Source organism: Myxocyprinus asiaticus, chromosome 48 (assembly GCF_019703515.2).
Source record: "Myxocyprinus asiaticus isolate MX2 ecotype Aquarium Trade chromosome 48, UBuf_Myxa_2, whole genome shotgun sequence".
NCBI lineage: Eukaryota > Metazoa > Chordata > Actinopteri > Cypriniformes > Catostomidae > Myxocyprinus > Myxocyprinus asiaticus.
In genome coordinates, this window is record NC_059391.1 from 12,828,474 (window position 1) to 12,844,106 (window position 15,633).

The 15,633-nt window shown below is 39.3% G+C and overlaps 1 protein-coding gene across 2 annotated transcripts in view; it reads left to right on the forward strand.

Annotated features, from left to right (window-relative positions):
• Positions 1 to 15,633, forward strand: part of LOC127437735 (metabotropic glutamate receptor 8-like) — a 272,494-nt gene that overhangs the window by 233,474 nt on the left and 23,387 nt on the right. For both annotated transcript variants that reach the window (XM_051692852.1, XM_051692851.1), the window contains exon 8: positions 11,303 to 11,439. In XM_051692852.1, coding sequence (XP_051548812.1) covers positions 11,303 to 11,439 — 137 coding nt within the window. The remainder of the gene's footprint in view (positions 1 to 11,302; positions 11,440 to 15,633) is intronic.

Here is a 15,633-nt window from a genome sequence, read left to right on the forward strand (position 1 = left end):
ATGACAAATCAGTTTAGTTTTTTATAGTCTAAACTGCAAAAAAGAAAAAAGTAAACCCACATCAAATCCGATATTTCATTTATCAAAACCAATCCAAACCACAACCACATTAACAACATTTAAAATGTGATTTTTCTTATGCTTCTCAGTCTGAATGGTCAGATCACATTTTGTATTCAGAACACAACATGTAACGTCATACAAATTACAAAGTGCACAATACTGAGTAGAATAAAAAATGACCTTGAAAAACACTGAACAAACTTACAACCCCAATTCCAAAAATGTTGGATAATTAATTTCATTAAAAATTCCTATAGATTAACAGCCCTAGTTTTCTCTCTATGGCTGGAAGTTTACAACCCCAATTCCATAAAAAGTTGGAAAATGCTAATAAAAGCAAAAAGGAGTGATTTGTAAATTATATTCAGCCTTTGCTATATTGAAAGCACTACAACTACACATTATATGATGTTTTACATGGTGAATTTCATTTTTTTATTATTTATAATTTTTTTATTTTTATGTACAGTTATTTCAAATCAGATGATTGCAACAACTATATATATATATATATATATATATATATATATATATATATATATATATATATATATATATAATGATGAAATAATTATAGTTATATTTAAATACTTGTAAAAAAAAAAATACAAATTATAAGTATAATAGATCAGATATTTAAAATACATTGCATTCTTGTGGCAGACGAGTAAAGCACTGGTAAGACACATCTTGAGATCTCTGCATTCAAAATTGTGCTCCGTCCAGCTGTTTTTGAACGCATGAAAGTGTTCTCATCTTGCGCTGTCGCTAGTGTCAGCAAGTCTGAGTTTGGATTGTTGTCTGTACAGCTGCGTGTTGCTTATACAGCTGGAGATTTGCTTACTGCCCCCTGCTGAATACAGGTGGTACTTCAAGCTTGAATTGTTCTGATGGTAGAAATGTTCCTTAATACGGCCCAGGAACATGAATAATTCTGTTAATTTGTTAGCACATTATTAATTAATTAATTAATTAATTAATTAGTTAACGTGTTAAATCAACAACCCTTGTGGAAACTAACAAAAAATAAACTATATTTAATTATAAATTCTAAATAAAATAGAGAAACAAATTAATAAAACTTCTAAACTATAATAACCTTAGTGTGAAAGTGCCATACGTCGCTTCTTTTGGTCGCCAAGGAAATTACCTCACAAGTATCATGCACCTGGTCGGCCACTAACTATTTGCTGACCTTATGTCAATGCATCACATTGCATATGCATCATTATTCATGTTTTTGATCTTCTATCCCAGGCACTCAAATGAACTTGTCTCCTTTGCTTTTGTTCTCTTTACAGCATGCTTGAGCTGAATCATTGTTGAAGCTGAATTTTAGCTATGGTGTGTTATAATGAGGTACATCTTCAGGCAATGCACCGAAATGATTCACTCCACTACAGATGATTTGTAATGCATCGAAACTTGTGCCTACACGCTGCACATAAATTACAGTAGGAAGACTCGTTCATTACCAACACGTTGACTCTCCATGTTCAGTTTTTCCACAGGCCACTTTGAATTACGACTGTCTAATTGCAAGTCTCGAGGATGAGGTCTAACCTGTGATTAAACTGGGACTTGGCTTAATCAAAACATCTCCTTCAGCCTCTAATCATTCCCTCCATATTGTCGCAGTCTTTATACGAGGCGTTTGGATTGCATGAACAAGAGGCCGCAATCACGTAGTTGATTGGAGTTTGGTCAGTGTCCTGCATTAAGATGAAGAGGTTTCAGCCATGTCTGTGTTGGTCAAGACATGCTGCAGATTCTGGTTATTTTACAGCTAAAACAGAAGCATTGCATTAACTAGTGTTGTTAAAACCAAACTTTCCTTAGTCTGCATTACTACCAGTGAAATTTCACAAATCGTGATACCACAGAAAAAACTAATATTATAAAACAAAAGAGCCACCAGTCAGAGAATATCAGCCGCCTACTCCCATGACACACTGCAAATGACACAGGCATATACAGTATATCTGAATATTTTGCAATATACTTTAAATATACTGATTCTATAATTATAATCAAAAACATAAAGAGTTTTATGGTTTTCCATCATTTTTAATTTGATTATTTCATTCACAATGTTTCAAGTGATTATAGTTCATTCTCTCACAGGCAGTACCTTGCCTGTACTTAACGAACTTAAAAGACATTAAGTACACAGTCTTTGTTTAATACCTTTGTCTTTTTGTCTGATTTTCAAATACCATTTTGCTTCAAAATCAAAGTTTGTAATGTTGTGATTCACCTCGGAGCTGGTTTGTTAGAACACTTTTATATACTCTTTTTTTTAACATAAAAAAATTACATACTTCACCTTAAAATTTTGTGATTTTTTTTTTCTTTTTAAATATTATTATTTAATATATATATCTTTTTTTTACTTTTTTATATTTTGGTAGTATTTTGTTTTCTCCAAATAAACAAACCTTTTCTAGAAATTTCTGTAGACCTATTTAGTAGGGCTGGCACGGTACATGGATCCGCGGTAGGCTTTCAGTATGGTACACGCAGTCACACGAATGATTACATATTTTAGCATGCGTGAAACCAATATTAAAACAACATATAACGAACAACACAAACTGCTTAGAACTAAAATAAAAAAAGATAGTGGAGCAACACAGGAAAGTATGGAACCAAAACTTAACAGAACAGTGCGCCAGACGGTACACTAGAAATTGTGGATCAGATAAATGCATGTGAAGTTTATACTTGCTAGCTCTGTATTTTTCCCAACTGTGATGGAACTAAACAAAATATAAATATGTCGGACTTAAATAAGCCAGAGATTGAAGATCCACCGCTGTCGGCTCTTCAGTCTGTTGTTTGGGAGCATTATGGTTTTGCAGTAAACTACAGTAATACTGGGCAACATGTAGTGAACAGGACGAAGGCTGTGTGTCAGCTCTGTTTCACCGAAGTCAGGTATGTCTCAGGAAGCACATCTAATATGATGACTCATTTGCGGCGACATCATCCACATGTCTCTTGAGCTTATGGGAGCAAAGCATAAATAGCCTGTGCAAGATAGTCTCGCCACGGCATTCAAGCAGCCTCTCACTGCAAGCTCAGATAGAGCTAAAGCGATAACGAACACCATGCATAGGAGTAATAATATTTCAACAGCAGGGGACATTGTCAATGCTAACAGACCTGCCCTCTCCTCTGAAAATGTGGATATTCTGATTTTCCTGAAAAAAATAACTTGAAAATTGAGTGATAAGTACAAGTGGTGAGCTGAAAAGCAAAAGACAGAAATCTGCACTGCTAATGACTTATTTTGTTACAATTATTATAAATGCACTTTTATTTTTTACTTTTATTATTATTTATGTTTTTATACAATGTGCATTTAAGAGGCTCTTAAGTTTTGTATTGTAATTTTGTTGAATAAATATGCATAGTGCAGTCGTGTATAAATGAGCCTTTACAATAAACATTGTTGCCCATAAGCCACTGTGTTTTCAAAATAAATAACTTAAAGATATTTTGTTTTCCCTGCTGTACCGAAACCGTAGCAAAACTGTGATCCCAAAATCGAGGTGCACACCAAACAGTGAATTTTGTGTACTGTTGCAGCCCTACAATTTAGGGAAAACCTGTTTTTATTAGTCATTTACTATATTTTTGAGCCCTAACCTTCTAAATTATTTGGCTCTTTTGGCATTGCTGTCTGGCACGTGGTAATGTTACATCTGAAAGGATAATGTGTGTGCAGTGCATGAAACTCTGAATGGGTAATCTGATTATTACATGCCTTGATGTGTGTCATAGCAGCATGCTGTATTTCCTGTGGAGTCCTCCAGGCCCACTCCACTCTCTGTATGCAGGTGTTTTAATAATGCATGACCCCCATCTCGAGAGACACTCATTTGATACAAACTCTCCCCATGTATACCACTGATATTGTTCATCTCAGATAACTGCTGTAGGCCTGAGAAAACTCATCAGGGTTTCATAATAATAGAATGATTTTGTATAATAACTAGGGCTGTCAATTGCAAGTATAATCACAAATAATTGCATATCAATATTTGCTGAGAAAATCCCTTAAATGAAGATAATTCAAATAATTATATAATTTGGGAGACAAGTAAAGCAGTGAATAGACATTACAAAAAGTAACTTTAGAAGTCAAAATATTTTAATATACATGTTTTATTTCAATATCATTTAAACTATAAATGGCCTACAGTCCACAGCAATCCATGTCACAATATAGTTTGTCAGTCTGTCCAATGCAGACTGTTCACACTGGACAGATTCTTGCATTCAGTCTGCACTAGAAGAGATTGAACCTTTAGTTAAAAAAAATAACTTTAAAGTCAAAAAATGAAGCTTTAGCCATCGGAAAGGTTCAAAGTTGGACTAATAGGTGCTATAATGATCCCTTGGTTATTTAGCATATCGTTTTCAGTTCTTTTTAGAACTTTTTTGGGAAAAGGGTGCATTTTAGAAACTGGCATGTTGCCAAGGTTCATCAATTAACCTTTTCTAAGAGGCTTTTATTACTGTTTTGTTGTTGTTGCTGTTATTGTTGTTATTATTATCATTATTATACATTATCATACATATTATACTTTCATTAGTGCCATTACACATATAAATAGATTTGTAAAAATGTTTTTTGCATGCACAAACAATCTCACGGGGGAATTCACTAATATAAATTGCACCTGGTAAATGTGCTATTTTTTTAGCACGCAGTGTCTGCGCTGGTTTAGCGCCCCATTCACTAAAGGAATTATGCAGATCACACAGTGCAAACGCACCCTCAGTGATAATGACTGCTGTGAATTCTCTCGGTAGCCAGAATGGTCGACACAGAAGCATGAGAAATTCCAGATCAGGAGAGCAGAAAGACTTGTTAGAAAGTACGTTCCTCTGATCACACCAGGATTTGTTGATCATAAAACATACACCACCTCTGCTTTTACCTGAGAGGTCTTTTGCTCTGTCCGCTCGGTGCATGGAGAACCCCGCAGGTTCAATGGCTGAATCTGGAATCTCAGCAGACATCCAAGTTTCTGTTAGGCAGATAATGCAGCAATCCCTCGTCTCTTGTTGGAAAGAGATCCACGCTTTCAGCTCGCAGAGCTTGTTGTCCAGAGACTGAACATTTGCCAGTAGAATACTGGGTAGCGGGGGTCGATGTGCGCAACATCTTACTCTGATGAGAACGCCGGCTCTGTTTCCCCTTTTCATTTTGCGTTTCCGCGGCCGGGCAGCACAGACAAAGGGCTCCGCTGGTGTGTTTGTAAACAGCGGGTCGGCATTGAGGAATTTGAAGTCCGGTTTACGGTGTGTAATTGCAGAACCAATGTCCAAAAGTGTTTGTCTGTCGTAGACAATAAGGCAGACAACATCCAAAATCCAGAACTTGAGAATATCTACATTTCTTCTTTAATCAGACATTGGTTTATTGAAGAAGACCTTACCAACTACAACAATCTATTTCAGCCTTTGATTAAAGAAGTAACATGTCTTGAGACTGAAGGAGTGTCTGTCATGTGGTGGGGAAAGCAGAAGGTTCTTTGGTACAATAGTCACCATATCAGCAGACAATCTTTCAGCTCATTCTTTGATTGGGTTGAAAATATTTTTTTCTCACGAAAGAATATGTCGGTTCTGCATGGCCACAAAAGAAGACATCACTGCCAAATTCAGGGAAGATGACTTTACTCTAAGAGACAGTTCTAACTACAAATACCACCTGCAAGCTGTCTGTGAAAATCATGATCATGGGGCTGTTTATGGTGTGCTAAGAGAGTGCTGTTTCTCATCTCTTTACCATGCTCCTACATTGATAACTCACTTGTTTCCACCTGATGTGATGCATGACATTTTGGAAGGAGTCATCCCTAATGTTTTGAGGTGGATTCTTCATCGGCTTATCCAAGATAAACATTTCACCCTAGCTCAACTGAACTGAAATTGGAAATTTTTCATATTCTGTAAATGACAAAACATAAAAGCCCCAAATCTTGACTGAGAGAATGTTGCGAAGCAGAGGTCATCTCTCTGGATAGCTTCAGAAACCTGGACATTGTTTTAACTGCTACCACTGATGGATGGCTCTTATGTCCTTTTACAAGTATTGGAACTGCTACCTTTTACTGCAAGAAGTGGTAGATGTGATCATGGCCCCAGTTGTTAGAAGATCATGGATACCCTATCTGGAGGAGAATATTTCAGAATTTTTAACAACATTTCATTCAATCTTCCCTGATGGTGTCATTCCAAAAATGTATTTTTTAGTGCACTACCCCACTTATGCTGAAATATGGTCCATTAGTTAATTTGTCTTGTATGCGCTTTGAGGCAAAAGACCAGTATTTCAAGAAGGTGTCTAATGTTGTTTGCAACTTCAGGAACATCACCAAAACACTTGCTAAAAGGCATCAGCTGAGATAGTGCTGGGAGCAAGCTCAGGAGAAAAACATTGGGCATGAATTGTGCAATGCCTCAGGATCCTGTGAAGTCCCATCAAACAACCTGCCCTCTCTAGTTTTGGCCACATTGGGATCAAAGGTTGGCACATCTCCGTGCACCGAGCGGACAGAGCGAAAGACCTCTTAGGTAAAAGCAGAGGTGGTGGTGTATGTTTTATGATTAACAAATCCTGGTGTGATCAGAGGATCGTACATTCTATCAAGTCTTTCTGCTCTCCTGATCTGGAATTTCTCATGCTTCTGTGTCGACCATTCTGGCTACCGAGGGAATTCACAGCGGTCATTATCACTGCTTAAACAGCTCGCTGTGCAGCTGGATCCTGGACTTCCTGTCAAGCAGACGCCAGGTGGTTAGAATGGGCAGCAACATCTCCTCATCACTGACCCTCAACACTGGAGCCCCGCAGGGCTGTGTTCTCAGCCCACTCCTGTATTCCCTGTACACACATGACTGTGTGGCAACACAAAGCTCCAATGCCATCATTAAATTTGCGGATGGTACGACGGTGGTAGGTCTGATCATTGACAATGATGAAACAGCCTACAGAGAGGAGGTGCACACTCTGACACACTGGTGTCAGGAGCACAACCTCTCCCTCAACGTCAGTAAGACAAAGGAGCTTGTGGTGGACTTTAGGAGAAAAGACAGAGAACACAGTCCCATCACCATCAATGGAGCACCAGTGGAGAGAGTCAGCAGCTTCAAGTTCCTCGGTGTCCACATCACAGAGGAACTCACATGGTCCATCCACACTGAAGCCATTGTGAAGAAGGCTCATCAGCGCCTCTTCTTCCTGAGATGGCTGAGGAAGTTTGGAATGAACTGCCACATCCTCACACGGTTCTACACCTGCACTGTAGAGAGCATCCTGACTGGCTGCATCTCCACCTGGTACGGCAATAGCACCGCCCACAACTGCAAAGCACTGCAAAGGGTGGTGCGAACTGCCAGACACATCATTGGAGGTGAGCTTCCCTCCCTCCCTCCAGGACATACATACCAGGCAGTGTGTGAAAAAAGCTCGGAGGATCATCAGAGACTCCAGCCACCCAAGCCATGGGCCGTTCTCACTGTTACCATCAGGCAGGCGGTATCGCAGCATCAGGACCCGCACCAGCCAACTTCATGATAGCTTCTTCCCCCAAGCAATCAGACTTTTGAACTCCTGATCTCCCACAATCAAAATACATCAGCACTGCACTTTATTACTCTTACTCTTATATCTCACACCAGACTGTCATAAATTATATTATTATTATATTATATTCTCTCTTAACAACACACTGGCAACTTACTATCAACTGACAGCCTGAATGTCAATACAGTACAATACTACCTAGTGTATATTTTATATATATATATTTTATTGTATAATGTGTATTCTATATTGTGTGTATTGTATACTGTACATTGTATGTTATTATTTGTATATTGTTTTGTGTAATTATATGTATATTAGATTTTAAATTGTGTTGTAAATCTGATGTTTATTGTAAATTGGTATATGTCCCATCACTGTCACGACTACTATGTTGCTCTGAACTGCACCCAAGAATTTCACACACTTTTGCACTTGTGTATATGGTTGTGTGACAATAAAAGTGATTTGATTTGATTGATTTGATTTGATTTGTTTGGAAAAATACTCCATTCATATTTGACAGTCATCTACATGCATACAAAATAACTGAAACATCTCGGTGTGCCCTTGGAGTAGGGGAAGAGTTAACTTACCATGGACTGGACACGTATAAAGACCTAGACGGAAATTTTTTGATTTCCCTGTGACACAGCATTTCTAAACACTAGTATATATGTCTGTGCACCAATATACTATCCAGAAAGCAATTTTTTGGGCATGATCGTCTTTTACTCCTATTTACTCCTGTTGTTTTAACAGAGAATTAAATTGATGGGGACACTTTAATAAACATAACTGAAACAATGATTGCAAAAATATTCCCTAAAATGAAGGATCAAATAAAATTAATAAGATTACAGGAAAACCTAAAGACTGAGATGCCTACCAAGACCCACACATCAATCGTGAGTAAGTGTATTACATCTTGATATTACTATGTCTGAAAAACTTTACAATAACCAAAAGAATCATTGAAATGGTTTGGTGTTTGTAACATACAGATATAAACTTCTCTGTATTCTTTTCTGTAGGACTTCATTTGGTTTTTCACATGGGTCAATCGCAACACAATTGCTCAAACAGGGTGGCCAGCAAACTATCAGCTACCAAACTTTCCTATGGCAATACAAAAAGACTTGATGAGGAGAGTGGAGATTTATTTTCTTAAAATGAATAACAGCACTTTCTCAGGCTGCTGGTTTGCTAATATAGTTTGAACTACCCCATCTTTAAATAACAGCCTCTTTTCTAAACCAGTATTACATTGTGACAAGTTCATAAAACAATCTGCAGTTAAATGTGATCCACAAACAGTTAAGGTCCGACTGACGTGATCAAGGACCTTGATTAACAATACATTTCTGCCACTCATTTCTAATGCCGGGAGTAATAAACAACCCACCATTTGGTGAACTTTCAGCAGATCTTACTCTTATCATTAGTTAATTGCCAACTGTATTACTTTCTTCTTCTGGTGTTTAGGAAAAAGCATCTGTCATATTTCCTCCATATTACTAAACCATGACTAGTCAATCCATGTTGCTAAACACCAAATAAGCATTACTGATGTGTAAATCTGGGCAGCCATGTGTTAATGTAGGCTATACAGTATTCACCCATGTGATGTCACAAAGTCACAGATTTCTTAAAGACCTATTTTTGAATTGGGAAGTTTTGATTTTTGAAAGTTTAAAGGTGCTGTAAGCAATTTTTGTTATGGAAAAGTATGCAAAAAATGTTTTCCTACTTTAAAGATATTAATGAAATACGTTTCCTGAGATATCTCACTGGTCTCTGTAACAGCTGTAGACTTTGTAAACAGCAAACAAAAATGTGTCTGTGGGCCGTGGACATTGATGCTTTTCACCTGTCAATCATTTTGCTCGCTCTCATAGTGTTGTATTTGAAGCGGATCATTGAGGCTATGATTCATAATGTTTGTCAGTTGAAGGCGCTATTGTGCCACTGTTGTATTTGACATCCACAGGAACAAACAATGCTGCTCTTTTGCTCGGTTTTGGTCTCAAAATTATCTTTGGAGGGCGGGTTTTGGAATGAGGGGGCGTGGCTAATTCAACTGCTCAGTCACGTGAAAGCTTCAGAATGCTAAAATCACTTATAGCACCTTTAATATGAATTACATTTTATGAAGTTTAATTTCAAAAGGTATTTTATTTTTTGCAATATGACCACTTTGACCACTAAACATTAGCCTTTTATCACATTATCCTCTTCTTGTTTAGGAACCAAGTACACCCAACCCTTATATATAAAGGGAAGTCCCTTGGAGGCAGAGACTCTTTTAGAAATGTGAGAAGGTCTGCAAAGTAGAAGATATCACCATGGCTCTAGTGGTTCTAATGGCAATCTACTTCATCTTCAACAATGAATATGCTTCAAAGATGAGAAACACTCTGAAATGTATTGAAAAGTATTTAATGTACCATAATGCCAAAACGCCACCCACAGTAATTAAAATGGCCAATTTTTTGTTTAAATTAATGAATATGTATGGAGATACATGATGTGGAATGGGTTATCTTTTTATAAACATTATAAATATTCAGTTATGTTCTGTTAAATGTTGAGTTAAATTTATTAAAGTTTATGAAATGTATGAGTACATATAGAGATTTTTTTGTATTTTTATTAAAAAAGTATTTGTTGTATTTTCAGTGTGCCTCTGATTGTTCTCAGTGTTTTTTTCTCTGTGTCCTGTGCTTAGATTTTATATGTATGCAATAAACATTTCATGGAGAATCATGGTTCTGTGTCTGTGTTGTGAAATGGGATTGAGGTATGAATGTATAATAATAATGCCATACAGGATGTCTAGAAACGGGTTCAAAAAGGAACTCTGATGGATCTTTAATGCACCTGAGAGATGGTTCCAATTGAAACCTTTTTGAAAAGGTTCAAAAATGAACCTTTAAGGTTCCCCTTCAGTTGAAATCTCCAGGAACCTCAAAATGTTCATTTTTGAACCTTTTCTTCTTAGAGTATAGTTTCTTCTTAGAGTAAAACTATAGTTTTATTTTTTGGTCTATTTACATATGTAACAAAAGGACGTATTTGACTGTTGTGTTGTTTCTCACTGTTCTTTAGTGTCTCACAGCATGAGAGCCGTGTTTTTAAGATGTCATATTACAAGAGTTCAGTGTTTAAAAATACATCCCAAGACCTTCGCGTTCTGTTCCATCTAGCTGTTTTTGATCACAAGAATGTGTCCTGTGTAAACGGCTCTTTACTTATTTTGTTCTGCTTGACTTTTTTTTTATTAATTGTACTAAATTACGTGCTTAACTGTTAGCCCTAATAAAAACAGATAACAAATGAATCCACTCATGCCTTGTTGGTGGTTTCGTTAGAGTTATGTTTAGACAATGACCCTGACTTCATTTTTAGTTTATCATTGACTGTAATTTGTTCACTTTGTTGCTTGAATGGATCCTGAATATTATGCTTATTTTGTTTCGCAGAAACCCTGATGCTTTTTATGTCTCCAGTAATGTATTACAGATTCATCTCAGCCATGGGAGATTATGTTGCCAAGGGCGTCTGATTCAATATTGCGCACAATAGAGAAATGTTACAGTAATGTCAATCATAATTTTGTTTCCTCTCTTTGGACAGGAAGTGCCAAGACCCCTGTTGTGTTTAATGAGAATGGAGATGCCCCTGGACGTTATGACATCTATCAGTATCAGATAACCAATAGGTCAGCAGAGTACAGAATCATCGGCCACTGGACAGATCAGCTGCATTTAAATGTAAGGACTGACTTTGTTCCATCTTCGGTGTACAGAAATTTAAAGGTGACTTAATGTAGTATATTGTTATGATGATTACGGTGTAGACAATTGTCACAGTCATACTGATGATGGCAGTTATATTGTAAAATTGGTGGTGCTGAATGAACATCCATAGAGTTAATTTAAAGGGATTGTTCACCCAAAAATGAAAATTCTCTCATGATTTACTCACCCTCACACCACCCCAGATGTGTATGACTTTCTTTCTTCAGTAGAACACAAATTAAGATTTTTAGATGAATATTTCAGCTCTGTAGGTCCATACAATGCAAGTGAATGGGTGCCAACATTTTGAAGCTCCCACATAAAGGGAGCATAAAAGTAATCCATATGACTCCAGTGGTTAAATACATGTGTTCAGACATGATATTATAGGTATGTATGAGAAACAGATACATTTTTAAGTCATTTTTTGTCATAAATTTTCCTCCCTGCCCAGTAGGGGGTGATATGCACAAAGAATGTGAATCACCAAAAACAGAAGAAGGAGAAAGTGAAAGTGAAGTAAAAAGAATGTAATTATTGATCATATCACTTCTGAAGGTATGTATTTAACCACCAGAGTCATATGGATTACTTTTATGTTGCCCTTATGTGGATTTTGGAGCTTCAAAATGTTGGCACCTTGCACTGCACTGTATGGACTTACAGAGCTGAAATTGTCTTCTAAAAATGTTTATTTGAGTTCAGCAGAAGAAAGAAAGTCATACACGTCTGGCATGGCATGAGGGTGAGTAAATTATGAGAGAATTTTCATTTTTGGGTGAACTATCCCTTTAAGTAATTTTGGCTCCATCGAAGTTAACATGACCTCTGTAGGTGCTGACATACATGTCAGGGTTTGCTGATGAAGAACCAGAGAGTTTCAAACTGAAAAATTTGATTTAAGGAAAAACTCATAATACAAAAGGCCCAGGCAAAAACAGGGCAAAAACAAAACAACCCACAAGTGGGTAGAAAAAATGAAAAGCAAAACTGACAAAATACCTGAGAAAACAAGAACTAACCAGGACGACAGAAAAACAAGCTCAGACAAGAGGACACCACAAGGACTGAGCAAATACAGGACAAAGAACACACTACATTCACACCGCAGCTGAATGTGACCCAAATCTGATTTTCTGCTCAAATCTGTTTTTTTTTTTTTGTTTTTTTTTTTAAGGTTGTACACAGGATATTTTAAATATAGCCCATCTGAGATACTGGTCTGAACAACCGATGTTCTTTAACAGACCCACAAGTGTATAACACTCCCTGAGCATGCGTATTAAACTCTTTTATAGATTTTAAAATATGGATATTTTTATTAGGTTTAAAAAAAATATTTGGACACTTTCTGGTTGTCAAAAACCCCAAAATGAAAAATCAATCCTCAATATTCTTCCTCATGTTGTTCTATGACTTTTTATCCAATTACTTTGTTTCTTCCATGGAACATTAAATGATAAGTTTAGCAGAATATCTGAGCTGGGGACCATTGCTGTCAAGCTCCTGAAAGGACAAAAAAGCACAATAAAAGTATTCCATATGACTTATTCACTGTATTCCAAGTCTTCTGAAGCCATATGATAGCTATGTGTGAGGAACAGTCTGAAAAAGACTGAAAGTCATTGTTCTCTGCTTGACAGACATGGTCAACTTTCACTTTCATTGCATAGAAAAGAACAGCTTGGAATGTCTGCTATAAATAATTTCATACATATAGTATTATAAATATATAATAAATATAATCATTCAGATCATTAAAATTCATTAAATTTTTGTGTCAGACAAGTTAAACATTGATTAGGCAGTACAGAAAATGGCTTTAAGAGGAGATATATTGTTTATTTACATATCATTGAACATAAGCCTATCATTGGCCTACAGTCCACAACAATCCATTTTATAATTTAATTTGTCAATCTGTCCAATGTAGATTATCATAAGGGCTTTTCTAATGATGTGCACATGCATCTGACAGAAGCTCCTATAGGGTCTTACTTTGGTTGTGTCATATCATAAACCGTCTCAGTTACTGTTGTAACCTCCGTTCCCTGATGGAGGGAACGAGACGTTGTGTTGATGTAGTGACACTAGGGGTCGCTCTTGGGAGCCCCAAAACACCTCTGATCTTTGAGAAAAGTCGACTGCCCAAAATTAGGGACCGGCTGAACCAGCCGCAGCCTCTTCTCTTTTTTCTCCCCAAAAGGAACTAAATCGTTCAGCTGGGGGCAATATAAGGTCCGCATCAGGGGTGTCCCTCCCAAGGGAGGACAGAGGACACCACGGAGACCACACCCCGCCCGGGTTAGCACACGTACTGGGCTGGCAGCGAGTTTCTCCATAAACTCGCCTGCCACAGGGCTAAGGAGGAAGGACATCCAGGATCCACGACTTCGTGAACACGACTGGGGGTAAAAAGCGCACATCTTCACCTCAGCGGAGGGGAAAGGCATATGCGCAAGCGGTACACCTGGCCAGCTGTTCCGGAACTTACCTGTTCATACCTGACAACACACGGGACGAGACCGGCTCAACCGGAGATTATAGAATCTTGCAAAGGTGTTGAGTGTTGCCCAGCCCGCTGCTCTGCAGATGTCTGCTAAAGAGGCACCATTGGTCAGAGCCCAGGAGGTCACCACACTCCTAGTGGAATGGGCTCGTAGCCCCAAGGGGGGCAGCACGTCCTGGGCATGATATGCCATAGCGATGGCATCAATAACCCAGTGGGTGATCCTCTGTTTGGAGACAGCACTCCCTTTCCGCTGTCCACCAAAGCAGACAAAGTGCTGCTTAGAGCGTCTAGAGCTCTGCGTTGATCCAAATAGATGCGCAAAGCACGCATCGAATACAGCAACGATAAGGCTGGGTCTGCCTCCTCCTGGGGCAGCTTCGCTTGCAGGTTCACCACCTGATCCCTAAACAGGGTCATGGGAAACTTGGGCATATAGCTCGGTCGGGGTCTCAGGATTACGTTAGAGTCACCCGGACCGAACTCCAGGCATGTTTTTCGCTGACAGAGAACGCCTGCAGGTCCCCTACCCTCTTGATGGAGGTGAGCACTGTCAGGAGGGCAGTCTTCAAAGAGAGCACCTTTAGCTCAGCTGACTCTAGGGGCTCAAATGGAGCTCCCCGTAGGCCCGGAAGGACCACGGAGAGGTCCCAAGAGGGGATGAGACACGATCTAGGGGGATTTAACCTCCTTGCGCTTCTCAGGAACCTGATGGTCAAGTCATGCTTCCCTAAATACTTACTGTCTACTGCATTGTGATGTGCCGATATAGCGGCTACATACACCTTCAAGGTGGAGGAGGACAGCTGCCCCTCCAGCTTCTCCTGCAGGAAGGAAAGCACTGATCTGCATTTTTGGGGGTCTTCGCATTTGGAAGAACACCACTTAGCGAATAGATGTCACTTCAAGGCATTCAGGCTCACTGGGGGGAACACATACTTGCATAGCCCCAGGGGCCAGCTGTGTGCCAGCACATCTGTGCTGAGGGGAGCCTCGGTCAGGGAATACCAGAGCGAGCAGTTCTCTGAGCGCCTCAGCTTGGTGCACTTGCAGGAGAGCCGTGGCATGCAGGGCGGAGGCGGCCTGTCCAGTGGCACTGTAGGCCTTAGTCGCCAGTGATGACATAAACCTACAGGCCTTGGATGGGAGTCTTGGACGACTCCTCAAGGTGGAGGCGCTCTGCGGGCACAGGTGCACCGCAATCACCTTATCCACCTGGGGAATCGCCAAGTACCCCCTGGCAGCCCCACTGTCGAGGGTAGTGAGAGTGGAGAAGCTCAGAGACCGGGTCCGGGTAGTAAAAGGTGTCCGCCATGATCGTGTGAGCTCATCGTGCACTTCCAGGAAGAAAGGTACGGGGGCGTTGCATGGCCATGAGCGGTGCTCGGAGCCCCGGATCCAATCATCGAACCGCGAGGGTTCAGGGGGAGCAGAGGATTCCACTCCAGCCCGACGCTCGCAGTCGCCCGGGCAAGCATGGCCGTCAGCTGCGCATGGCGTCAGACTGAACCAGCCCGCTCTCCGATGCTGTAATCGAAAGCTCATCCGCTTCGCGAGGTGAATGGATTGGAGGAGGAATTCAGCTCGCTGAAACACAACTGCTTGGCTCCGAAGAAAAAATCTGAATGAGTGGTTGCATTCCAGCTCCTTTTATACCC